General features: G+C 34.7%; 1 protein-coding gene across 9 annotated transcripts in view; it reads right to left on the bottom strand.

Annotated features, from left to right (window-relative positions):
• Window positions 1-334: 334 nt before the first annotated feature.
• UBE3A (ubiquitin protein ligase E3A) overlaps window positions 335-27,147 on the bottom strand; it is a 96,331-nt gene continuing 69,518 nt past the window's right edge. For 8 of the 9 annotated variants that reach the window (XM_049613945.1, XM_049613946.1, XM_049613949.1 and 5 more), the window contains 6 exons: window positions 24,405-24,610; window positions 23,638-23,802; window positions 22,172-22,327; window positions 22,008-22,081; window positions 7,240-7,383; window positions 335-6,253 (listed from right to left, as the gene is read on the bottom strand). In XM_049613945.1, coding sequence (XP_049469902.1) covers window positions 6,133-6,253; window positions 7,240-7,383; window positions 22,008-22,081; window positions 22,172-22,327; window positions 23,638-23,802; window positions 24,405-24,610 — 866 coding nt within the window. In that variant the 3' untranslated portion in view covers window positions 335-6,132. The remainder of the gene's footprint in view (window positions 6,254-7,239; window positions 7,384-22,007; window positions 22,082-22,171; window positions 22,328-23,637; window positions 23,803-24,404; window positions 24,611-27,147) is intronic. The other variant, XM_049613948.1, reaches the window with a different exon arrangement.

Genomic DNA, 27,147 nt, shown 5'->3' with positions numbered 1-27,147 from the left:
ATCTGAATAAACATTTCTCCAAAGATGAACAAATGTCCAAAAAGCACATGAAAAGATGCTCAACATTATTAGTCATTAGGGAAATGCAAATCAAAACCATGAAATACTTCATTCCCACTAGGATGGCTAGTATCAAAATGTCAATAATAAGTGTTGGCCAGGATATAGAGAAATTGGAACTCTTACACACAGTTGGTGGAAATAGTTAACAGCCACTTTGGAAAAGTTTGATACTTCCTTGAGAGGAGTAGGCATATGACTCCACAATTCACTCCTATGTACATAACCAAGGGAAATAAAAACTTAGGTCCACATAAAAACCTGTACACAAATGTTCATAGTAGTAGTATTTATAATAGCCAAAAAGCAGAAACACAAATATCCATCAAATGAATGACCAAAATATGGCATATAAATACAATGAAATATTCAGCCATAGAAAGAAATGAAGTACTGATACATGCTGCAACATAGATGTACCTTGAAAACATTGTTCTAAGTGGGAAAAAAAGTCATATACAAAGGCCACATATTGCACGATTCCATTGACATGAAATGTCCCAAGTAGGCAAATCTATAGACAGAAAGATTGGCGGTTACCAGGGGCTTTGGTGGGAGGTGGGGGGGTGGGGGTGGGATTGGGGAAGTAGTGAGGGGAGAATAAACAGCCACTCCTAATGGGTACAGGAATTTTATTTTTTTTACAGTGATAAAAATGCTTTGTATAAAATGGTGATAGTTGCACAATTTTGTGAACATTCTAAAAGCAACTAATTGCGCACATTAAAATGGTGACTTTTATTGGATGAGGGAGGGTCAACTCTTGCCAAAGAAATCTTCACTATAAATTATCTTCAACTTCTCCATGGACTCTGCTCTTAATTGGCAACTATTGAGAATCTCAGTCTCTCAGGATGTTTTGCATAAGGCTGTCTAGCATCTGTTATCTCAACTTTGCTGAATCCTGATAACCAGCAATGAGGTAAGCTTGGATATCAGAATCCAAGCTGAGGGCAGGACAGGGCCAGGACTGAGAACCAGTCATTTGACTCTGAAGGCTGCACCCTCAACAGCTGTGTACCTCTACCAGTCACATGCTTATCCCATTTTCTATGGTTTCTTAAAGACCAGAAGATAGCTAGGATAATTATTCCACATCCTGCTCAAATGCACTTAAGAATCCTGACTTGATGGTGACTTGTAGTAATGGTTATGAGGTTCTGGGAAAAACAGGCATTCATTGTGGTGCTTCATTTAGTATAAATGCATAGTATTTGGCAGTTTGCTCCTTGATAGACATGAGGAGCTGGCAACAGTGGGATGATGTGATGCCTGCCTCCATCTCCACTGGGAAAGGAGTGTGGCCTCAGCAAGGCTGCACAGAGGCTTCTCGTTGTCAGAGCACATCCAAAGGGCAGGGCTGGGAAAGTCCCATATTCTTGCTCTCAAGGAATCTGTCCTTTTCATCCTCCCCCTCTCACTAACTTATCTTTCCATGAGTTGAAACACAGCCAGTGATTCTGGGGAGACACTGCCCCAAGGAGAAAGTCCTTCAGTCACAAAACATTAAAATATTCAAAAATAAAAACTTTTATTTTTAATGTTTATTTTCGAGAGTCAGAGCGTGAGCAGGGTGGGAGCAGAGAGGGAGACACAGAATCTGAAGCAGGCTCCAAGCTGTCAGCACAGAACCCGACGTGGGGCTCGAACTCAACGAACGATGAGGTCATGACCTGGCCGAAGTAGGAGGCTCAACTGACTGAGCCACCCAGGCACCCCTAGAAAAGCCTTTTTTTGGGGGGAGAAGTGTGGGAAGACAAGGATGCAGAAGCCACCTTTAGTGAAAAAACAGGAAGCTACATTGAATATTCTATTGCATGCTGAGTCATTTTCAATCATTCACGTAGTGACAAGCTGGTGGAGAGAGGATAAAAAAAAACAAAAACAAAACAAAAACCCATAATCTTTACCATGAATTGGCACACATTCTAGGTAATTGTTATGGGGGGAAAATTCCATTCTCCCTTCACTGTTCAAAAAAGAAATGTGCCCCACCGTGCTGTGCTACCATGAAAGCGTGGGCTGCTGTGAGGTCACATGAGCACTTTGGGGGTCAATGAAGTTTTTATGGGTGAGGTACTTTTTAAATTTTGGTTTTGAAGGGTATTTGAGAAATATAAAAATGATTAGGCACAAATGTAGATGCTGGGTGGGGATGCAGGGAGAGAAGTGCCCATAATAAAAGGCAAAAGTGGAAAAGTATGTGGGGCTCAGTCTATGGAGGGCTTTAGACGCCAAGCTTGAGAAATATTTCTAAAGGGAATAAATTTTGAGGCAGAAGTTATTTAAATAAGCAAAACTGCATTTTAGCAGAATGAAAGACTGGAAGAGGTTACAGTCAGGGTGGTTAGTTAGAAAGCTACCAAGACCAACCAGGTGATTCAATGGACCAGGACTTGAAAGGAAGTAGGATGGAGGAATGAACAGCTGGGAAGATTGGAGGGAAAAGAACGGATACAAGCTGTGACAACTGAGGGATGAAGGATTTTGGTGACTGGGTTGAAAATGACCCTTTAAAGGGAGAAACAATAGTAGGTAGAGATGCAAGATTAAGTTTTGGTATTGACTTTGAGGTGCCAGAAAGAAATCCTGGGGCTAGGGTCTGAACAGAAAATAGGGATTTAGGCAAGAATCTTAAGGAGTCATTGAGGTTGACCAGAGAGAATTGGGCAAGTAAAGACAAGAACTTTAATTATAGTATCCATCCAAGATCTGGACAGTATACATCCAACCAAAAAAAGGAACCAAAGAACAGGCTAATTAAGTTCAAGTTGTTGGCAAGATTAGAGCCCTTACTGGCAATTCAGGTTATGAGCATTCTTCAGGACAGCATTTTCAGTATGACAGAAATGGATTAGCAGCATTTCTCAGACATTTGCATTAAAATCTTTCAGTAGTGTTTTGTTTTGTTTTTTTTTTTAACAAAAGCCAACCTACTGGATTTGAACAGGGAAGAGGAAAAAGCTTTGGGACTTTGCATTTGACACTCTGTCCTCCTCAAGAAATTCTTTATAGACTAATGACACTGAGTAGAGGAAGACAAGAGGGAGTAAAATAGAAGCTTGTTTTTGAATTCTTTGGTGGCTCAGGGAAGGGGTGGGAGGGGTAGAGATGTTCCTTAAGAAGCTATGGAAGGTAAAAAAGGTGGTAAGGTTAAAAAAAAAAAAAAAAGATAGATTAGATAGATACATAGATGACAGGATGGATAGATAGATAGCAAGGGGATCAAGACTACAAATAGAGTAGCCTCGGGAAAACAGTCCTTCCTGTAACAGACTATGAAACTGAGAAAAATCCCAAAGGGGCTTAAAACCCCAGCACAGTTGTGTTCTTATAGGAAAGGGAATGACATTGCTAGGTCACAACTATGAATGAATAACATCAGCAGTTCAGTTTGAAGCCTCATTTTCAAGTTGTTTTTTGTTTGGATATTTATCTTTCCTGCACAAGTTTGTATCCCCAAACGAGGCTAGGGAAGTTGTAATTGTATTTTATCACACAATTAACCACAACCCAGGAAAGTAGTATACAGTATAGGGTCAGGAAATCTAACTCATTTGCTGAAGCTGCCAGGCTCCGGGAAAATTTGGCTTCAAGTTGTATTTTTATATTGCATGTTTGGAATTTTCTAAAATAATAAAATATTAAACACAAAGTTTCCATTTGGAAATTTAATTATTTTAGTTTATGGTTCATTTTGTCCCAGAACTTCTTGGGAGACTGTAGGCTGATTGACAGATAACCAAAATATGTAAGAGTGTCCAGGCAAAAATGTGCTTTAATAATATGACATTTGGGGTAGAGTAAGTAGTCATTAGTCAAAATTTCTGTTTTCCTCTTCCTTGAGATATTGTTCAGTGGCATTCTGGTAAACAGTAGTGAACAGGAGGCAATGATAAGAAGTGGTAACATGCCCAGGATAATTATTAAGCAAGTGAGAGAGGCTACTATGGACAACCAATGACTTTTTCTCTTAGAATATTTTTAAGGGTAGGTTTATTTTGAACTGTTTGTTAAAAGTCTATTTGATGTGAATTCTATATCTGATAACCTATACTCAATTACCATTCACAGACTTCATACAGATATGTTAATACAATTGTAGAACTTCAATACTGTGATAATAGAATTTGAGAACTGAAGAGCACACATTTCTTCACGAATTTATTATAAAATGCCCCCAGAGTATTTTATTTCTCTCCTTCTCACTTTCATTATACACAAGCACATGGATGAGACACTCTTTAAGATAACTGTAGTAGCATGAGAGTCCCTTGCATCAAGGTAGTGTACATACCTTAACAGTGTTCTAAAGGCTGGCCCAGAAAAAAACAAAAAACAAAAACGTTACCTTATCACAAGATGGAAAGCATTATTTTCTTTTTCCACTAAATTATGATGAAAAATGTTACCGCTTTATTTAGCAATATGGTACATAACAGATGTGTTTCAATTACTAAAATAATTAAAATAATCCTCAAAGACATCCTTTTTCCCCTCCAGTGATTTGAAAAGCTGTATTTTTCCTGTCAATTGCAAACAAATCATCAGCTGATCGTAGTCTGTTAAAACAATCATCAAAGCACAAGCTCAGCACATTAGCTGTATGTAGCTTGTAGTAAAAGGATATATCAATATGTTTCTCCTTAGTTAAAAATACATAATCCTTTTATTTTATATTGCAATAAAACAAATTAACACCACAGACACAGAAGACTAGAAAGGGGAAACTACTTACTTCTGAACTTCCAGTAATTTAAACGTATTTGTACTTTTCCATAGTACATGAAAGTAATATTTAACACTTACTTTTTGAAGTAAAACTTAATCTTTGGGGATATACAATGTAGATAGGACTTAAGAGTAATAGTTCCATTCACTTCCAGGTCTGCTTAATGTATGATTAGGTAAAACAAGGCACAATAGCCATCCTTTCCATTATGTTGCAACACTGATCATGTGCCTTGATAAAATGGCTGATTAGACAAGATGATGGCAACATGAAGGGAAGACTTTGGATTGTCTATTTAAAATGCAGGTAATAAGTAATTAATAAAAAATTTATTTTAAGTGCACTTTCACATGCTTCGAGTTTATAATAAACAACAAACTTCCTAACTTTCTTGCAACAGGCTTGACTACCATTTCTTTTGGCCAAATGCACTTTTCCCCAGTAAACTTAAAACAACAACAATAACAACAACAACAACAACAACAACAACAACAACAAAATAATCCCTGTCCTTTCATATACTAAGAAAGAGGATTGGCTACTGAAACAGTTCATTGCAAGACACATGAAGACGACATACTGTGGCATGAGTTGTTTTTAATTTGTTGTGCTGTTTCTAAAGTAAAGTTCTGAGGGCTGCAGTTAAAACATTCCAAGTTCTCCCTTCCATCTTTATTGATTTCAAGATTTTGCACAGAAAACTCTTTGGGGACTAGAACAGCAGCAATTGCATCACACTGTTTTCAAGACTTCAAGTTTCAAAGCAAATTGTTTTAAAAAAAAAAAAAAAAGCACAGTTCCTGATTTGAGTTAGATACAGGGACAAAATAGCACATACTTGAAGGTTACACAGTCTACAAATGGTGGGAATATTTTCCTTGGGAGAGTAGTTTTGTTGGTATATATTTTTTAAATACTCAAAAAGGCTCAACCTCAAGCAGTAATAAACACAAGCAAAAGTGATTTAACCCTTAAAATAAATATTCAGAAAAACCTCTCTGTACATACAAGTGAAAGAATAAGTAACACTTTCACACCAAAAAAAAAAAAAAAAAAAATAATAATAATAATAAAGGATTTGTTCATATAAGTAGCTGAAATCTGCTGTTCCAGCCCATATATCCCCAATAAAGAAGGGAGGCACAGACATAGGTGACTACTGTGGTTCACTATCTTACAGCCTTTTTGTACTGGGACACTATCACCACCAATTTTATCCCTCTTGTTATATGTATTAAAATTTTAAATTTCCTTTTTTTTTCTTTTTTCATTTTTTCTTCTTCTTCTTCTTCTTCTTCTTCTTCTTCTTCTTCTTTCTTCTTCTTCTTCTTCTTTTTTTTTTACAGCATGCCAAATCCTTTGGCATAAGTGATGGCCTTCAACAATCTTTCTTTAAGTTTTTCTTTGCTTGAATATTCCGGCAGTAAAAGGACATTAAAGCAAGTATGAGATGTAGGTAACCTAAAGAGAGAGGAGGGGAAAAGGTAGGAAAATAAATCATGGAGAATATGCCCAGTACTAAATGATCCTACTTTTAGATGGTATATATAGTTGAGATGGTTTGCAATGCAGACTATACATTAATGCAACTCACGAAGATAAACTTTTTGCTTTCCCTGTGCAACTGCCAAGTATCAGTTCATTCAATATTAATGCTGCTGCTGCTGACTGATAACACTGCATTCACTAAGCTATTATGACATCCCATATATTGTTTTAGGTATTTAACTGTTATATCTATTTTAACTAAATCTTCTCACAATAAACCTTCAGAGGAAGTATTATCCCCACTACAGAGCTGACATCACTGAGAAGTTACTCTAAAATGAAGATAATATTCAAACCCAGTCAACCTAGTTTTCAAGATTTCAAAGTCTGCGTTCTTTAATGCTAATCAGAAATATTCCTGGCAATATGACTACATCAATGACTTGTAACAAATGTTAAAGGCATCATACAGAAAATAATGTGGACTACTAATAGAAATTTTTCTATATATTTAAACCCTTAAATAGGTTACTGTATGTATGATTCTTATTCAAAAAAAATGTTAACTTCTATAATGAAGAGAGAATAAAATCAAATGTCAAGATTATGATATTGGATTTAAATGTCAACATTATGAAATCTAGTGCCGAACAATTTTCTTAGCCTCAACTTAACCGTCATAAATAGATTACATAATATGGTGTTCAATTAAAAAACTGTGAAATTAAAAACTGAATATGTAAAATTCCAAATCAAGTGAGCCCTGTAATAATTTTGAACTAGGCACTGTTTTAAAAATTTCCTCAAACAGTAACAGCAAAATATTCTCTGAACTAATGTTTCATGTGATTTGGAGTTCTATATAAAATTATAAAAGTGCTCAGAAGCTACTGGACAGTTCACATATGTGTGATATGGGATGTAAGGTTTCTGGTATATAGTCACAATTTAATAATTACCTTTCTGTGTCTGGGCCATTTTTGGCTATAATCATCTTTAACTTTCCTAGTCCACCCACAGGTGCTCTGTCTGTGCCTGTTGTAAACTGCAAGAAGAGTCTTTTCTGCTCATCTGTAAATGAATGAACAATTTCCCAGAACTCCCTAAGGAGAAAAGACAGAATACTGATTTTAGTTTGGCATTCATTTACAACTAACACTAATATGAGTTTATGACTTATTAAAACCATATTAGGGAGATGAACTGGAAGTTAATATCAGAAACCCTAAACTCCTGGTGATTTAGGATCTATGGATTACTTATGCAAATTTATCTTAAGGAAACAGTTTTAAAATCATATTATTTACAACATTAACCGGCAAACCCAAGTGTCCAGTAGGAAATAATTATGTAAACTACGGTATACTCACAGTATATAATCAGTAATCAGTAAAGACAAAATCCAAAACTCAAATCCTGTGAAATGAAAATAAGTGAAAAGAAATACTCTAAAAAATTAACTCCAGATGTCTTTGGGTATATATATTTTTATTTATTGCCCTCCATACCTGACTTCCTTATTCTCTTTGTCTACCCTTACCTTACTTAATTTTGGGAATTGGGGGTGAGGAGAGGTGATAAGAGATTAAGGACAAAATAAAAAGAAACACACACACCCCTAATAGTAGTAATACAAAAACATACTTTTTTTTTTTTTTTTTAACATTTATTTATTTTTGAGACAGAGAGAGACAGAGCATGAACATGGGAGGGGCAGAGAGAGAGGGAGACACAGAATCTGAAACAGACTCCAGGCTCTGAGCTGTCAGCACAGAGCCCGACGCGGGGCTTGAACTCACGGACCGCGAGATCGTGACCTGAGCCGAAGTCGGCCGCTTAACCGACTGAGCCACCCAGGCGCCCCCAAAAACATACTTTTATATCAACTAGAACATTTTTGACTTTACGTGTTATGGAAGTGGGGATGGAGGATAATTTCTTTTTTAATTTTTAAAAAATATTTATTTTTGAGAGAGAGAGAGACAGAGAGAGAGAGAGAGAGAAAGAGAAGGGCAAAGAAAGAGACAGGGAATCCAAAGCAGGTTCTAGGCTCTGAGCTGTCAGCACAGAGCCCTATGTAAGGCTTGTGCTCACAAACAATGAGATCATGACCTGAGCTGAAGTCGGACATTTAACTGACTGAGCCACCCAGGTGCCCCTGGAGGACACTACTTACATGCAATTATTTTAAGAGAATGATTTGGTCCCTGGCATTTCTAAAACCTATGTGATAAAATTCATGTTGTTATAATCACTCTAAAAACAAAATGGGGGCGCCTGGGTGGCTCAGTCATTTGGGCGTCCAACTCCGACTTCAGCTTAGGTCATGATCTCACAGCTTGTGGGTTCAAGCCCTGTGTCAGGCTTTGGGCTGACAGCTCAGAGCCTGGAGCCTGCTTCAGATTCTGTGTCTCCCTCTCTCTCTGCCCCTCCCCCACTCGTGCTCTATCTCTGAAAAATAAACATTAAAAAAAAAAAACAACCCACAAACGTAGCTCATTAAAAGCAATCTTGGCATATTTGTTCGAATGAGATATCCATAAATTTAACATATATACTAATTCTCAGCTAAAAAAAATACAAGATTTTAGAAAAAAATTAAAAATGTTTTTTTAGATTGATCAAAGAGTACATTTTAATATTTATTTGAAAGGCTCTTTCCAGAATCTTAGCAGAAAAGATCACACTCCCTACACATATAATTCCAGTTTTCGATATTCTAATATTCCAGGATACAATTTCTATTATCAAAATGCTGGCATTTTTGTTGGTGCAATGCCAATACTTCTGACACAGGTTAGCAGCTTTATTAGACTTCTTGCCTCCCTTCAAAGTCTTCCTACTTTTTTTCCCTGACACTCTTAATATCCTCCCCACCCCTCAGTTCCGGTAAACCTCCCACTCCCCTAGAGAAAACAATAAAGAACTACATCGTAACAACAGGAAATTAGACATGGAACTTGCAGGTGCATCTTTCAGGAACAGCTAAAATCATCCCACAGTTTAGATCTCACTTTTGGTTGGCTGACAAGAAAAAATAAGTTTCCTATAGCCTAGAGCTCTCTGTCAGGGCAGAATAGGTGTCCTGCACACTACAAGGAACCAGTCATACCTAAAAAGGCAGATAGAAAGGTATCCTTATCAGCATGGCTTCTTATTTATTTGGTTCTTTCTAAAAAATAGGAATTTAAAATATTGGAGTTGCCATCAGTTTATAATGAAAACACTTATTGACAAAATTCTTCTCTTAGTGTTATGTTCTATATTAAAATTCTGGTTAGGAATGCAACTATTTAGAAAACCAAACATGAAAAAGAGAGGCTTCTGCATTTCTTCCTTAAGTGGTGGCTGCATGGATCACATCTCATTTATATCTCCTTAAACCTATTCAGATCAAAAATGAGAGAAAATCTGATAGAAACACTCATAACCTATGCTTAGATTAAAATCAGGAAAACAGAGCAGCAAACTCCCAACTGACATATCAGCTGGAGTACGAACACCTGAGCCCAAACTAGCAGAGTCCAGCAGGAGCACTATGGAAGAGGGGGGTGTACAGAAGAATAACACAGGTTACAGTTCACCCCAGAAGGGCAGAGCCCCACCCCAAGAGTGAACTACTAAGGATAGTTAAGAGCACTGGCAACAAAGTGGCTAAAAGGAAGGGTCTTAGAAAAGTATCAGGGATTAGAAACGACAGGCATGCTACCTGGAAGGGATGGGGAGCACCCTGGGAGGCGTATGTGTCCCTTTGAAAGTAGCTTCTGGTTATAAAGGGATGGAAGCAGGAATGCCTGGGTGGCTCAGTTCGTTGAACGTCCGATTTCAGCTCAGGTCAGCCCCGCGTCGGGCTCTGTGCTGATAGCTCAGAGCCTGGAGCCTGCTTCGGATTCTGTGTTTCCCTCTCTCTCTGCTGCTAAACAACTCTCATTCTGTCTCTGTCTCACTCAAAAATAAATAAACATTGAAAAAAAAAAACTAAAAAAAAAAAAAAAAAAGAGATGGAAGCAGCTAATGAAAAAGGTCCTAATTAAACAAGATGGAACTGAAGAATCAGAAGGTGGTAGGCCACATAACCATGTATTAAAGAAACTGCACAACAAAAGAGGGACTATTCGATCAAAAGACCACTAAAGCCACCCAAACTTCTCTCTAGTCCCCCATGAGATCTACTAATAGGTCAGAAAAATCCAACCAATAGATACATAAATGAGAAAAACATAATTCCAAAGTCCAAATAAAGACATTATGAAACAAGTATAACAAATAAGAAGCTAAATTCCTAGCAGAAAAAATGTATTCTTGAAAAATTTAGTTGTGAAGAATGCAAACTGTGTAATTCCCACATTCCAATATGAAGATAGAAAAGAACACCATTAATCAGAAATACAAAGCTCAGGAATGAACAAATCTGAAACAGAAATGGGAATACTCAAACATATTCAAGAAATATGAACATAAATTTGGAAACAGAAGGTTAATATATAAGGTGACCAAAGGAGAAACAGCATAAACAACATTTCTACTAGGGACACAGAGATCAGAAACAAAAGAACAAGAAAAAGGAATTTAAAAAACTAAACAAACAAAAAAACCCCACAAAAAACAAAAACAAAACAAAAACCTAAAGAAATATGCACCAAAGCAGAATACAGAAAAAGATTAGTATTTTAACTACATAAACATAAAAGCTTTTACTTGGCAAAAACAAAAACAAAAACCTAAGCAAAGTCAAAAGATAAACTCGTAAAAATATATTTGCAAATTTATTAGGGTTAAACAGCTAATCTGACATATAAAGTTTCTAAAAACAAAGAAAATAACCAATAACTTAGCAGGAAAAGGAGTAAGACTATAAAGAATACAAATAGCTCCTAAGTACAAGAAAAGATGCCCATTCTCATACATATTGAGGAAAACACAAATTATCATTTCTTAACTGGCAGACAGGTAAACATCAGAGTTTAAACACCACACTGGATTTGGGAAACTGTAGGAAAAGGGATACTCCTATATTGCTGGTGGGAGTACACAATGTTACAATTACTGTGAAGGAGAATTTGGCATTACCTAGCAAAAAAAACACATGTATCTACAATTTGATGTAACAATCCCATTTTTAGCAATTAAATGATACCCATACATACATATGGAATAATCCATGTATGATGATTCACTGTCACATTATTTCTAACAGCAAAAGGTTAGAAATAAACACTATGTCCTAATAATCTATACTGTTTTCACACAATGATACTATTTAGCCATACGATTTCTTATAAAATGGCTTATTTCAGACCTCGAGTTAAGAATGCTCAAGGGTGGGGCGCCTGGGTGGCGCAGTCGGTTAAGCGTCCGACTTCAGCCAGGTCACGATCTCGCGGTCCGTGGGTTTGAGCCCCGCGTCAGGCTCTGGGCTGATGGCTCGGAGCCTGGAGCCTGTTTCCGATTCTGTGTCTCCCTCTCTCTCTGCCCCTCCCCCGTTCATGCTCTGTCTCTCTCTGTCCCAAAAATAAATAAAAAACGTTGAAAAAAAATTTAAAAAAAAAAAAAAAAAAAAAAAGAATGCTCAAGGGTGACCTAAAAATTTCAAAATGTAATGAGGTGATGTTAAAAGCATACCAAAACTAAGCTGTTTGAATATCACTAAGAATAATGAATGTGAAACACACTCAACATATAAAAGTCCATGAGTTCATAACAATATTCAGAAAAAATCCAAAAAACAAAACGAAACAAATTCACCCCACCAATTAAAATCCAAACTCATTTGTCATTACTGAATTTGTATCAACTCCTTACTCTAAAATATTTAATTACATTTTATTATGCCTTTTCAGTAGAACTGTTTCTCAAGGTAATCAAATAGCAACCACTGATGAGGAAAAAGAATGGCAGGTATATACGTAGAATGAACAGAAAAAATTTTTTTTCCTAAATCACCATTTTGCAACCCCCAGTGAAACAATGGATTCAGGCAAGAATACTGATACTAAAAATTAGAAGAGAGACAGATAGGAGGTTTTGGGACAATGATGGTGGCAGAAACACAGTTATTTTGTTTTTGTTTTTCTTTCCAATCTTCCTAATCTTAATCTCTCCCATAAAATCAGAACTAAGTGGATGACAAAAGAGAAGACCTACAGAGAGCACGTATAAAACTAGGTAACAAGATATCCCCCATAACTCCTTGCGTGTAAGTGAAAAGGAACACCACTGACACTACAAGACCTGGCTGGTATTGGTGTCAGTGGGTGAAGAAGCACAAGGAAGACAACTGCGTTTCTTACAGCCCTGAGAACAATGGGACCTCAAAAACACCAACCCACTGGAAATCACATGTTAGTCTGAGAATAGCAGCTCAAAGAGTTATCCAATACAAGAGATCATGATACAGTGAAAGGTCTGGGCCTTTAAAGCTCTTGAACACTAAAATTCTCTTTTAAACTGAGGAGAAACTGCTCGACATAGGTCCAAATTGACCAAATCAAGAAGGAAAAACAAAACAAAACAAAACAAGAAAAAGCCAAATAAATGGGAAGAGTAGAATAGGCAAGTTTCAGAAAATGCAAGATCATACATATATACATATACATATATGTATATATTTTTATCATTTTGCAAAAGTAAAATGTACAGAGCCTTCCTGAAGCAGGAAAAGCTGCCTGGCCTATCTCTCCCTCTTGCAAATATGACAAAACTCATTCCACTTAAAAGTAATGAGCAACAGGAAAAAAATCACAAACACTAAAAAGAGCTGTTACTAGAGAGAGAATAATGTGTGTGTGTGCGCGCACACACAAGAATGATGTCTCTATAGAGAATAAAGTACACTGAAAGATCTGCTAACAAAACATGAAAATTGTAAACAAAGTTCAAATTAAGTTAATTTTCTTTTCTTTTCTTTTCAAATAACAGTAGAGGCTATGAAAGGACAACTAAGTCAAACAGAAAATTTTAGAAGAAAAGATTTTGGAAGATATGACAGAACTAGGGAATAACCAGAAATTAAAGAAAAAAATATGTCAAATTGAGGAAACTAAAACTAAACTAGAAAAACCACAGGATAAATTAAGTACAATGATAATACCACAGAAACAGATGATAAAAATCTTATATTGAATCAAGAAAACAAGAAGCCTCTGGGTTCTCCTTCTCAACCCAAACAGTTGTTAGTGGATTTCTGCCACAATTGGTCCTCGCCTGGGAAGTGCTCCTCTTCTTGCAGAGCCTCAGAGTCCCTTCTAGCCCAGAGACACTGAATGACCAACAATACCAGCAAGAAGAATTCTACTACAATAGGCACAGAGCCCAGGAAGAGCTCTCCAGCCCCATGGGCCTAAGACACCATGCAACTCGGCCTGGTGAAGCAGCTCATTTCAGCCCCCTCAAACAACACCATCATGTATTGGGAGCCCCCATGGAATGATATAAATACAGCAGACCAGAATAGTGCCACAACGTCTCTGGAAAACTAAATTTGTCACTGGAACCACAACCCACAAAATGTTTCACTTGTGAAATAATAGAAAAATCTCAGGAAAGAAACAGAAGTTATAATAATAATAATAATAATAATAATAATAAAAAGAGCTAAATGTAAATTATAGAACTGAAAAATACACTAAAAGAAAAATACCGGATGGAATCAATAGTAAAGATGACAGAGAATAATAAACCGAACAAAAGAGAAAACAGAGAAACAACAACAGAAACTCAGGTGCATGTGGAACAATATCAAATTATTAGAGGCCCAGAAAGAAAAGAGATTAGAGCTGAAAAAGTATTTGAAGAAATGGCCAAAACCTTACCATGTTGGGCAAAAGACACAAACCCACAAATTCAAGAAGCTGAACAAACTTCAAAAAGCTTAAACAAAACTATTCTTCAGGAATAAAGGGGAAGTAAAGACATCCCTAGACAAAGGAAAACTAAAAGAAAATGCCATCAATAGACCTGTCTTTGAAGAATGACTGAAAGAAAGTGACAAAATATGGACTCTTGAAGCAAATGACAGAAGAAATGTAAGTAACATACAACAGAATACTATTCTCATGAGTTTTGTAAATCAAATGTGATGACTGATACAAAAATTGTAACAGCATTAATAGTCAAGACAATTTTTAAAAGTGAGGAAAGAAACCTAAATGGAAGCAAGGTTTCCACACTTCACTGGAAGTGATGTTATCCACTTTCACATATGTACAGTGTAATATCACAGCAACCAGGAAGAACACTATATAAACAATATACCCCAATAAACACTAAAAGTAAATCAAGAGGGAATCTTAAAATATGCTCAAGTAACTAAATAATCCATGGAAGGCAAAAAGATAGAAACAAGCAATCACAAAGAGGAACAGAAAACAAAATGGTAGATGTAAGCCCTAACCTATTAACCTTAAACAATAACCTTAAATATGAACTGTCTAAATTTACCAATTATAAGGCAAACTGACAGAGTAGACTAAAAAAAAAAAAACAAACTTTATGCTATTTCTAAGCAATTCATTTTGAATTCAGCAACAGGTTGAAAGTACAATGACAGAAAAAGATATCATGCAAACTTAAAAAAATACCAGCATATTATATTCATATTAGATTAAGAGCACAGAAAATTTCAAGATACAAAGAGTGACCTTATATAATGATAAAAAGACCAGTCCACCAATAACGTATGATTCTAAATGGGTATGTACGAAAAAATGTTAAAAACTGAAAAAAGATATGCACCAAATTTCAGAGCCTCAAAATACATGAAGGAAAAAAAAGGGAAAAGGAGAAAGACACGTACCAGAAAGAGACCTACAGAAATATGCTCCACTGATTTTTGACATATGTGAAAAAAGTAATTCACTGGAGGAAAGATAAAGTAGTAAATCTAGAATATGCACACAGAGCTCTCAAACTCAACAGTAAAAAAAAAAAAAAAGTCAGGTGCGCTCTTGGCATTTATCATAGAAATGAAAATTTATGTTTACCTAAAAAATCACGATTATTCATAGCAACTTTATTCATAATGGCTTTAGAAGCTTTTCTGCAGTCTGAAGTCTTTCAACAAGCAAATGGTTAAAAAGACTGGTAAATCCATAGCAAAGGAATAAACACTACTCGGCAATAAAAAGAAACAAATTATTGATAGTGAAAAAATCTGGATGACTTTCAAGGCTGAGTAAAAAAAGCCAATCCCAAAAGGTGACACATTATATGTGATTCACTTAATACAACATTCTTGAAATGACAAACTTAAAGAAACAGAGAACAGATTAGTGGTTGTCAGGGATTAGGGACTAGAGTGAGGACAGGGTAACGGTACGAGTGTGACTGACTTATATATAAAAGATCAACAGAAGGAATTCTTGTGGTGACAGAACTTTTCTGTATCTTAACCGTATTCTAGTTGTGATATTATACTAATGTTTTATAAAGACTTCCATTCAGGGAAACACGGTAAAGTATACACAGGGTCTGTGTGATTTCTTACAACTATATGCCAAATTACATGATCTCACAATAAAAAGTTTAATTAAAAGGAAAGTGTTGGGGCACCTGGGTAACTCAGTCTGTTAAGTGTCCAATTTGATTTCAGCTCAGGTCATAATCTCAGGGTTGAGACTGAGTTCCATGCTGGGCATGGAGCCCGCTTGAGATTCTGACGCTCCCCTGTTTGCTCACATGTGCATGCACTCTCTTTCTCTTTCTCTCTCTCACACACACGCACAAAAAATGTGCTAAAGAAGATTAACAGATGAGTAGGTTTGGGAGTAAAGAAAATCAGTAGAGACAAAGAGGCACATCACATAATAATGGTAAAGGATCAATCCACCAAGAAGACATCCACCAAGAAGACGTACTGAGGTTCAGAGTGTATGCACCAATCAAAAAATATTTAAGATACATAAAGTAAAAACTGATAGAGCTGAAAGGACGAATGAACAAATCTACCATCATGGAGCATTCAAGACCCTTGTCTCTGAGCAACTAAGTCAGAAAATCTGCAAAATCATCAATGAACAGAATCTACATCAACATTTATAGAACATTCCACCTATCAACACAGAATTCACAAATTCAAAAGCATTGGGGAGTCATGAAGATTAAGTTCTCTTATTATGAAGAATCAAACTAGAAATCAGTAACAGAGGAAAATATTTAAAAACACTGGAAATTAAACAACATAATTTTATTTAAATAATGGCTGAAGAAAAAGTCTCAAAATAAATTTTAAAAAATACATAGGGAAAAAAATGAAAATCAAACATATTAAGAATATGGGATACAGCTAAAGCAAAGGTGAAGGAGAATAAAATTTAAAGCACTAAATGATTACATCAGAAAAGAGGAAAGGTTTTAATCAATCACTGTTTCTATCCTCAATAACCTAGAACAAGAAGAGCAAACTAAACCAAAACAAGGAAGGAAGTAATAAACAGCAGAAATCAATGAAACTGAAAGCAGGAAAACAACAAAGAAATAAAAGCTGGCTTTTCAATATAATCAGTAAATTCAACAAATCTCTCAAGCAAGACTAACAAGTTCAAAAAAGAAAAACAAGCAAATTATCCCTATGAGGAATTAAAATGGGTATGATCAGTTCAGATCTGCAGACATCAAAAGGATAAAAAGGGAATATTAAGAATTCTGCACACATAAATTTGACAACTTAAAAATAAAATGGATCAACTCCTTGAATAACACAAACTATCACAACCCACCCAATATGAAAGAAAACTTTAACAGTTCTACAAACATTAAACAAACTGAATTTGAAATTAAAACACTCCCCAAAAAGGATATTTCTAGGCCAAGATGGTTTCACTGGAGAATTCTACCAAACATTTAAGAAATAATTAGTACCACTTGAACACAATCCTCTCCCTAGAAAGCAGAACACTTTTCAACTCAATCATGAGGCCAGAATTAACCCTGATGTTAAAACCAGACCAAGACAACATAAAACACGAAAACTACAGACCAGTATCTCTCATGAACTTAAACACAAAAATCACCAAACAATTAGCAAGTCCAATTTGACAATAACTAAATGGAAATGACTCAGATACACAATGGTGGTTCAATAATGGAAAATCCATTAATGTAATGTGCCATATCAAATAGAGGATAAAGAAAAATTATATCAACCAACAGAAAAAGCATCTGACAAAAACCAAAAACCTATATATAATAAAACTCAACAAGCAAGGTACAGAGGGGAGCTTCCTTGAATTTGTAGAGCACTTACTACACTAATATAAAGCTTAATAAAGATAAATGCTTTCTCCTAAATTTGAGAACAAGGCAAGGTTTTCATCACTTTTATTACTCCTATTTGGCATTGTGTTAAAAGTTCTAGGCAGCATAATAAGGCAGGAAAAATGAATAAAAGGCATAAACATTTAAAAACAAGCAGCACAAACTACCCCTATTTACAGATGACACGACTATCTACACAGCAGGCCCCAAGTGATCTCAATAAAAAAAAACAAAAAAACCCCTCTATAATAAGTGAGTTCAGCAAGATCAAAAGATATATGACCAACATGTAAAAAATCAATTACATCTGACTATACTACCAACATATGGAAACAAAAATTTAAAATACAATACCATTAAAAAAATAAAAACACCATTTACAATCACTACAAAGGAAATCACACATTTAGGATAAATCAAACAAAACATGTATAAAATGTGTATGTTGAAAATTATAGAATACTGATGAAAGGAATAAAAAATAAATAAATGGGGAGCTATACTATAGCTGAAGAGTCAACACAGTAAAAATGTCATTTCTCCCCAATTTGATCTCAATGTTAACTCCTATCAAAATTTCATCAAGGTTTTTTTGTAGGCACAAAGTGAATATAAAATTTATAGGGAAAAGCAGAGTAGCTAACATATGGAAAAGGCAAGAAATCTTTCACTTAAAATTGGAGTAAGCACTATTATCTGATGTTAATACTATTTACCTATACTAATAGACAGTGTAGTATTGACAGAGGGATGAATAGGCACACAGATCAAGGGAGAATATAGAATTCAGAAACAGATTCAGACAAACATTACAAACTGATTTTTGACAAAGATGAAAAAACAGTTCTTCAGGAAAGGAAGGATAGCCTTTTCAATAAATTGTATGGGAACAAATGGGCATCTACAGGCAAAAAAGAGAATCTTGACTTGAATCTCATATAAAAATCAACTAAAAACGGACCACAGATTTCAATATAATATGTAAAACTTTAAAATTCTAGGGGAAAAAAAATAAAGAAAATCTTCAGGACCTAAGGCTGGCCAAGAGTTTTAGGTCTGACTTGACAAAAAGTATGATCCAGGGGTGCCTGGGTGGCTCAGTCGGTTGGGTGTCCAACTTAAGCTTAGGTCATGATCTCACAGTCTGTGAGTTCGAGCCCTGCGTCGGGCTCTATGCTGACAGCTCAGAGCCTGGAGTCTGTTTCAGATTCTGTGTCTCCCTCTCTCTCTGATCCTCCCCGTTCATGCTCTGTCTGTCTCTGTCTCAAAAAATAAATAAAAATGTTAAAAAAAATAAAAAGTATGATCCATAAAATGAAAAATCAAAGCTCATCAAAATTAAATACTTCTGCTATGCAAAAGATTCTCTAAAGAAAATGAAAAGATTAGCTACAAGAGTAGGACAAAGTATTTGAAAACCACATACCTCAGAAAGGACTAGAATATATGAAGAACTCAAAATTCAACAATAAAAATAACCAGACATTTCACCAAAAACAATATATAGATGGTAAATAAGTACATGAAAAGATATCCCACATCACTGTCATCTAGAGTAATTCAAATTACACCACAAGATATCACAACATACCCAGCAGAATGAACAAAATAACATCTTTGATACCACCAAATGCAGGCAATGATATAAACTGGATCACTCATATATTGCCCAGGGAAATGTAAAATGGTATAGTAATTCTGGAAAATAGTTTGGCAGTTTATCATATAACCCAAGATTGCACTCTTGGACATTTATACCAGAGAAATGACAACTTATGTTCATGTAAAAATCTGTGCCTAAATATTTAGTAGCCTTATTCCTAAAAGCCAAATACTGACAACAAACCACGTGTCCTTTAAACAGTTGAATGGTTAAATCAAATATGGTACATCTATGCCATGGAATACTATGCAGGAATAAAAAGGAATAAGCTGTTGATATATGTAACAACTTTGATGGATCTGAAGGGAATCATGCTGTAGGGGTAGGAGTATGCATACAAACGGATAGCAGGAGACACACTTCTGGTGATGAAAAAGTTGTGCATTATGATTATGATAGTGGTTATGCACATCTATACAATGTAACAAAAAGTACACAGAACTACACATACATATAAATAAGTGCCTGAAAAATTGATGAAATCTGAACATGATCTGTAGATTGAACCTATATCAATTTCCTGATTTTGATATTGTGCTACAGTTATGCAAAATGTTACCACTGTGGGAAAGTGATGGAGGGTATGGGGGACCAACCTGTAGCTTAACAGAAAATTCCAATAAATCTACAGTTATTTCAAAACAAAATAAAAAAAAATTCCAAAAAACAAAAAACCTTCTGAAAAAGAAATATCCAGGCCCTGATGGTCTCACTGTTGAATTTGAACAAATTTATTTAAGAGAAAAAAATACCAATCTTACAGAAGTATTTCTGAAAATAAAGAACAGTACTCTTTCAACTCAATATGTGAGGGTAGCAAAACCTGATAAATGTGTACAAAAAAAGGATATTATTGGTCAATATTCCTTATGAATACAGACCAAAAAATCTTAACAAAAGGTTAATAAAATAAACAGAGCACCATATTTATAAACTAACAGACCACAGCTAAGTTAGGCTTACCTAGAAACAAAGGCTGATATAATACTGAAAGATTCAATGAAATGAATCACAAGAACTGTGGGGAGAGGATAATCAAATCTGAATTTGATTCTGAAATCTGAATCTGCTCAAGCGTTTGAAACGGAAACTATCAATTAAAAGAAAACTGCAGTCCCCACCTCTCACCTCACCCCAAGAGTAAAAAGGGGCATTTAAAAAGATATCTCTAAGTCTCTTAGTAGTCAAATAAAATCAGGGAGAGTCTTATCAGCAACTGGAAAACATATACACAAAAGCTTGCTTGTGAGTCAACATTTTTACACTTTGTTTTTTTAAAGTTTATTGATTTTGAGAGACAGAGACAGTGCGAGTGGGGGGAGGGGCACAGGCTCAGCGTGGAGCCTGACACAGGGCTCCATCCCACAACACTGGGATCATGACTTGAGCTGAAATCAAGAGTCAGACGTCTAACCAACTGAGCCACCCAGTTGCCCCTATCATTACTATTCTAAGTCTTCAACTTCCTACTAGTTGTAGACTCTATTTAATAATTAATATTTTCATATTAAGGTTGACAAAATAAGAAATTGAATTTTGTTTAAAGATTTAGAATACCATTAACTGTGAGAATGATTTGGAACCTGTTGTCTTTTCACTTGCCTTTCAAATCACACATTAACTTATGACCTTAAGATATGTATCAAGTAGGGATTATGTTATTATAGAAGCTAGAAATCAAATTAAACCTTAACTTAAAAAATAATTTCTCCATAAAGAACACACAAGGTATTTTCAACTATTCTCAGAGAAACACTAAGGCTACAAAATCCTGTGATCACTGTCATTAACAGAGATACTACTGTGAACTCCTTGTGACTCGTAAGTGCCGTTTTTTTTTTCATCACCGTATCTGAAACCTTTCATGTGTCAATTTTGAAACTTCAAGTAGAAGAACAATGGTTAGAGTATGTAAGTTCCAATACTGCTGCTAGAAATGACTTAAGGTGTACTAAAAAGAGGAAATACCAGTAGCCTCCTGCACACCAGGATGAAGAACAAAATAACAGAAGAAAATAATTTAACATAAAATATTATTTATTTCTAATTATACTTGATATTCATTGTGGTGTCCACAAATTGGAGTCTTACAGGAATAACCTTCAGAGACAACCTCCAGGAAGTTATGTTTGCATTCCTTCTCACCTTACCCCACCCCAAAGATGCACCAAAGAAGCATCTTCATGCTCTTCTAACAATCCCTGCGAGGAAGAAAGAAGCCTATGCCTTTTAAGATTGAATAGCGTAGTACAGAAAAGGAAATATTAGCAATTGCTAATTGCTTGACTGGGAGCAGATAATATTGGGAATCTTTGCCTCTTTCTGTGAAAATTTGGGGTTCAGTTTCTTCAGGTGTAGAACAAACATTAATACGTATCTTGGCATATTATCATAAAGATTAAATAAAAGAACGTAACAGATCACATAAGGTGCTTCATATAAGGTAGGGAAGAAACAGTTCACAAATAGGGAGTTCAAAAGAAAGGAGAAACATTCAGAGATGGTAGCTCTATTTTCATTATTTTCTAACCAGCAGCAAGCACATGCTAATCAAAATCATTAAGAATATTAGATAACTTATATCCCAAATGCCAAAGAAAACATGTGACTTACATAAACACTTAAGAAATAAATTGTAAGATTAACAATGAAAACTAGTGATTATATTACAAATACACTTTTAATATTATAGATTGAGAATTTGTGAGTTTGCTTATTTGGGAAGTAATACCTAGAGATGAAGACCTAAAGCATAAAGTACACACCCCTCTGATGAATTTAAATCTTCTTTTTAAGAATTAAACACCTCACCTAATCAGAACAGAGTCCCTGGTATAGCCACCATCATATTCGGTAGTTTCTTCTAGTGCTTGGAAGTCTAGATTCTGCAAATTCAAGAAAATGTGTCTTAATATATATACATCATTACAAACAATAAATCGATATATTTTTGCAGACACTTTTTGCTTTCTTACCCGGCTTCCACATATAAGCAATTCAATTTCCTCTGGTCTGAATAAATATTTTAAGGGAGATTCATTGGTCACCATATGAAAACCTCTCCGAAAAGCCTTAAACTGTTTTTCTACTGATTTATTGAGAATGTAGTCAGAATAGAGATTGACAAATTCCTGCAGAAAACATTAACCACAAGAACTTCTTATAATATGCTATATAAACAAAACATAACAAGCTACTCGGCTGCATAGCTTTTAGTTTTGTTTTCATTTTCCCCAAGAAAGAACAAACACTCAAAAATATTTTTAAAGATTCAAACTTTATACATATAAAGGAAAATACAGGCATACCTCAGAGGTATCGTGGTTAGTTTTGGCCCACTGCAATAAAGTGAATATTGCAATAAAGCAAGACAAATGAATTTTTTGGTTTCCCAGTGCATATAAAAGTAATGTTTACACTATATTGTAGTCTATTAAGATTGTAATAACAGTATGTCCAAAACAAAACAATGTATATTCCTTAATTTTAAAAATACTTTATTGCTAAAAAATGCTAACCATCATTTGAGCTTTCAGCAAGTCTTAATCACTAATCACAGATCACCGTAACAAGTACAATAATGATGAAAACGTTTGAAATAAAGTGAGAATTAACCAAATGTGACAGAGTGAGCAAACGCTGTTTGAAAATTGGTGCTGACAGACTTGCTCGACACAAGGTTTCCACAGTTGATTTGTAAAAAACCCAACATATGCAAAATTGCAATAAAGTGAAGCTCAATAAAATGAGGTATGCCTGTACCTTTAACAATTTCACAACTTTTTGCAATAGTAAATACTGAACTATAAAAAGCCCACGTAAACTAATTATACACGTAAGTTTCAAATTTGATACTGTATTAAACCAGACTTAAAAGCTGGGCCTCAATGCAATTTTGACATTCCCTCAACCAAGTGTACAAACACAGAGACATTTAAACCATGTATACATCCATTTATAAAACCTAACAACTGCAATGTACCGGATTTGAGCAAACCAGGAAGCCTCATGTTGTCTGTGCTAGAATATTTAGGAAGCTGCCTACTGTACCCAATTCAGCAAAAATGTGGGTGTTTTACTAGATACATAAGCTGTCATACCAAATTATAAAAGGCAAGTGAATCCTAACTTAGACATTATAATATTTTATCAAGTTACATTATAAAATGTTTTATGGCCATAATGTGTCACTCACTATCTACTATTCCTGCCCCCTTTCTTGAAAAGGGGTTTAGTGCCTAACTATGTGCTCTCATACCAGCTTATATCCAAGATTTAGAAAACTGAGGCTATTTCATTTAAAAGAATTTGAGTACTTGATTTCTTGAGTTTTTGTATGGACTATTTTAGATACCTCTTTAACAATCACAAGTATATATGCTTTAAAACTCTGTTAATAAAGAGACAAAGAGAATGATGAAAAAAAAAAAACATGTATTACCTTCCTGTTTTCATTTGTAATTGGAATTTTATCACCATTTTCCTTTAGATCATACATCATTGGATTACCAAAAAGGTCTGTCTGAGATATCTGGAAAGTGATCATCATGTCATCTTCTACATTCCCTTCATATTCCAGTAAATCTTTTAAACTCTGATATAGGACCTAACAACCAGAAATGACAAATTAGGCTACCACAGAGCTATAAAATAGAAGTTAGCATCATTTTTCTTGGGGAAAAAAAATGACAACAAAGACCAAAGAATAGAAAGTATCCTTCTTGTCCCTCAAATAGTTTACTATAAAGAAAGACTGTCAGTCACTGGTATGTCCCATCCAGTCCTGAGAAAACCACAGCATCAATTTAGCAATGGATTTCACACTGTGCTCTATGAGTGAACCTCAGGTGTCTCATAGTGAGGGAGGGATTTGAGACAGAAACAACATACTAACTGTAGCCACCAAGCCCCTTATCCAGAGCAGTTCTGATTTCACGTGGCAATCTCACGTGGTTTAAAAAACAATGTTTAAAAACCCTTTTCTACAGAATCAATTTTACAAAACCTGCTTGCTAAAAGTAATATATAATAAATTTCCTGAGTTTTTAGGTATTCATGGTACTGCAACAGGTTAAAACAACTTTAACTTATTAGGTATAAATATTAACAAGTAAAACTGATTCCAAATGAAAACTGTAGTTTTTTACATAAATTATAGTTTTGCTTTTAAATAAAGCTAAATGATCAAATAAAAAATGCCAGACTTACAGGGTGAGAGTCTCCCAGATCACGAAAAGTTCCTTTTTTCCCCATTAGCTTCCTGTAGACAACCATGGGAAAATGTACATCCAGTATACAGTTATTGTAAATAGCCAGACCCAGCACTATACCAATCAGAGTGAACTGACCCTCAGTTTCAAAAGAGGATGGATTAAACCAAAACAATTTTGTAGATTCATCATATGTGAACATACCTGTAAAAAAGGATTTTAAAAAAATACATTACTTTTCTATTTTATTAAATAGACTAATGAACAATACAGACATAAAATAATTACACATGTAAACTTATACATAGTAGGCATACAAAAATTGTTTTTTCTATTACATCAGCACTTGAGAGACCACAGTTCAAATATATGTGATTGTTATAAATTGTGGCAAATGGTAGTATGTCATTTTAAGAAGCCAAGAAAAAAGGAAACAAGTAGCAGGCAATTTTGGCTGCATTTTTCAAAATGGATAAATGTTCATTAAATTCAAATTCTCTAATCTTCTACTAATACAAATAAGAAATTAATTTACTACATCCACTGGTTGATTGAAAAATGAACACAAAACCAAAAGGAAAAAAGCTACCATATTTTTAAAATGTTTCACGTACAAAAACATATTTAATCTACATGTGTTTTCAAAAAATTTTAAATTTCATTAAAGAAAAGTTTTTGTTTTTTCAAAACTGCACAATGATCCTATGAAGTTTTTATAACTCCTAACGAAGTCAGATGAAGTACATAAACTTGAATAAATTTGATAAAGGTAGATTACATCCAAAATCCAAGGCTATTTAATATACACACACGTTAACTGTGAGCCAGTGAGTAAAACAAAAGTAGTTTGTATTTGTAGCTTTCTTTCAATTTCATATGTTTTTCACTATTCAAAACCCAAGCTTGGAGATTTTTTTTGTAACATTCATCTTAAAAAGTAGGAATATTTCAGGGCGCCTGAGTGGCTCAGTTGGTTAAGCGTCCGACTTCGGCTCAGGTCATTATCTCATGGTTCGTGGGTTCTAGCCCCGCTTCGGGCTCTGTGCTGGCGGCTGAGAGCCTGGAGCCTGCTTTGGACTCTGTGTCTCCCTCTCTCTCTGCTCCTCCTCCACTCACACTCTCTTTCTCTCTCAAAAATAAACATTAAAAAAAAAATTAAAAAGTAGGAATGTTTCGTTTACCTATCTAAAACCATTACTAAGACAGAATTATCTTGTTCCCTTTAAACAAACAGAATATCTAAGGAAAGGTTATATGATATTTTAATGAATTTACGATTTTTCTTACTTTACTAAAATGTTTTTCAGTTGCTACTGTGCAACTGAATGAAAATATTTTAAGAATTAGGTCTGAAAAGGGCAATTTCCAATAGAACAAACTTTAGAAATCAATTTGGCACATAAATATATCAATTCATATGATTTTTGAAAGCTTTAAAAGTTTTTATTTTCACATTTAGTTTAAGTTAAATACAAAGGAACCGTAAAATGTCCCCTGGATCATAAGAGTACAAAGTAAGCTAGGACGTTTTTCTAATGGAAGTTACAATTCACAAAATAACAGTCTGAAAATTATCCAATTCTTATCTGAATTTCAGTTTAGATCTAAATTTTTTTACAAGTCTAAGTTACAAGATTCATTGAAGTAAAAAATTTCACTTAGTTATAAATATGGTATTAACAAAGTCAAAAACAGTTGAAAACAACAAATTTGATGAAATCTCACAAATGTATATCCTTGGTCTCAAGAGCAATAAACTAAATTAATGAGAATATAAATTACACAGGTCATTACTCTCCTCTCTGTGTATGAAATGAAAGATAATAATTTTAAGGTTCAAAGTGATCTATTTTGGGCACATTTTTTGCCAGGTCCCTGGAAGAAAAGATAGTTCTTATAAAACATTCTATTTTGGTATATTTAACCAAATATTCCATATTTGGTATTTTTAATCATTTCAATTACTTTACTATCAAGTAGAACTGTTTATGTTTTTTTTTCTGAAAGTATTTCTGCATATAACGTAAGTATATTTTATTTACAGCTAATGTTTTACATGTTGAGATACAAAGGAATCCAGAGCAAAGTTTACCAAACCTATGAAGCTCATAAATTAATTTTCTATCACAAAAAAGGCATGGTTTTATGTGTCTTGGTTTACTTTGAACAAATTATATGCAAATTACACAGCTTTCTGATTATTAAGAAACATTAGCTAAAATATATAATCTTACTTTAACTACATTTATGTCATGAACTCAAAATGTCTATGTCCATTTGCATGTTTGTGTGTATATATGACCAGCTAAGAACAATAACAGAGAAGTCAATTCAATGTACATACTGACAATCAACAGGCTGTAATAGCTCAATTCTCAAAGCTTAAAGGAAATGATCTGCATTATTCTGTTATATTCTTCACAATTCTAAAAGTACCTTTAGCGGAATCCTTTTCCTATGATGGTCATGTATTGTTTTTAAAAGTAAGCAAACCTGGTAACCAAGTAAGTGGTCATATCGCATAAACTGAATCAGTTCAGAATTATCTATCCAAGAAGCTGTTGTCTTTTACCACTTCCACTGTGCCTAACTTGTCTACCAGTAAAATTCAAATCCTTCAACTTTCAGGCTGAGATATGTAGATCAGTTTTTCCCAGACTGTTCAATGAAAAAACACTTCTGAGAGACAAATGTTATTAAAGGTAGGGTGGTAAAAGGCTTCTGAAGTTCAAAAAGTTTGG

The sequence above is a fragment of the Panthera uncia genome (assembly GCF_023721935.1).
Source record: "Panthera uncia isolate 11264 chromosome B3 unlocalized genomic scaffold, Puncia_PCG_1.0 HiC_scaffold_1, whole genome shotgun sequence".
NCBI classification, from domain to species: domain Eukaryota; kingdom Metazoa; phylum Chordata; class Mammalia; order Carnivora; family Felidae; genus Panthera; species Panthera uncia.
The sequence above is the reverse complement of the archived record's forward strand: the minus strand, read 5'-3'. Positions and strand labels throughout refer to the sequence as shown.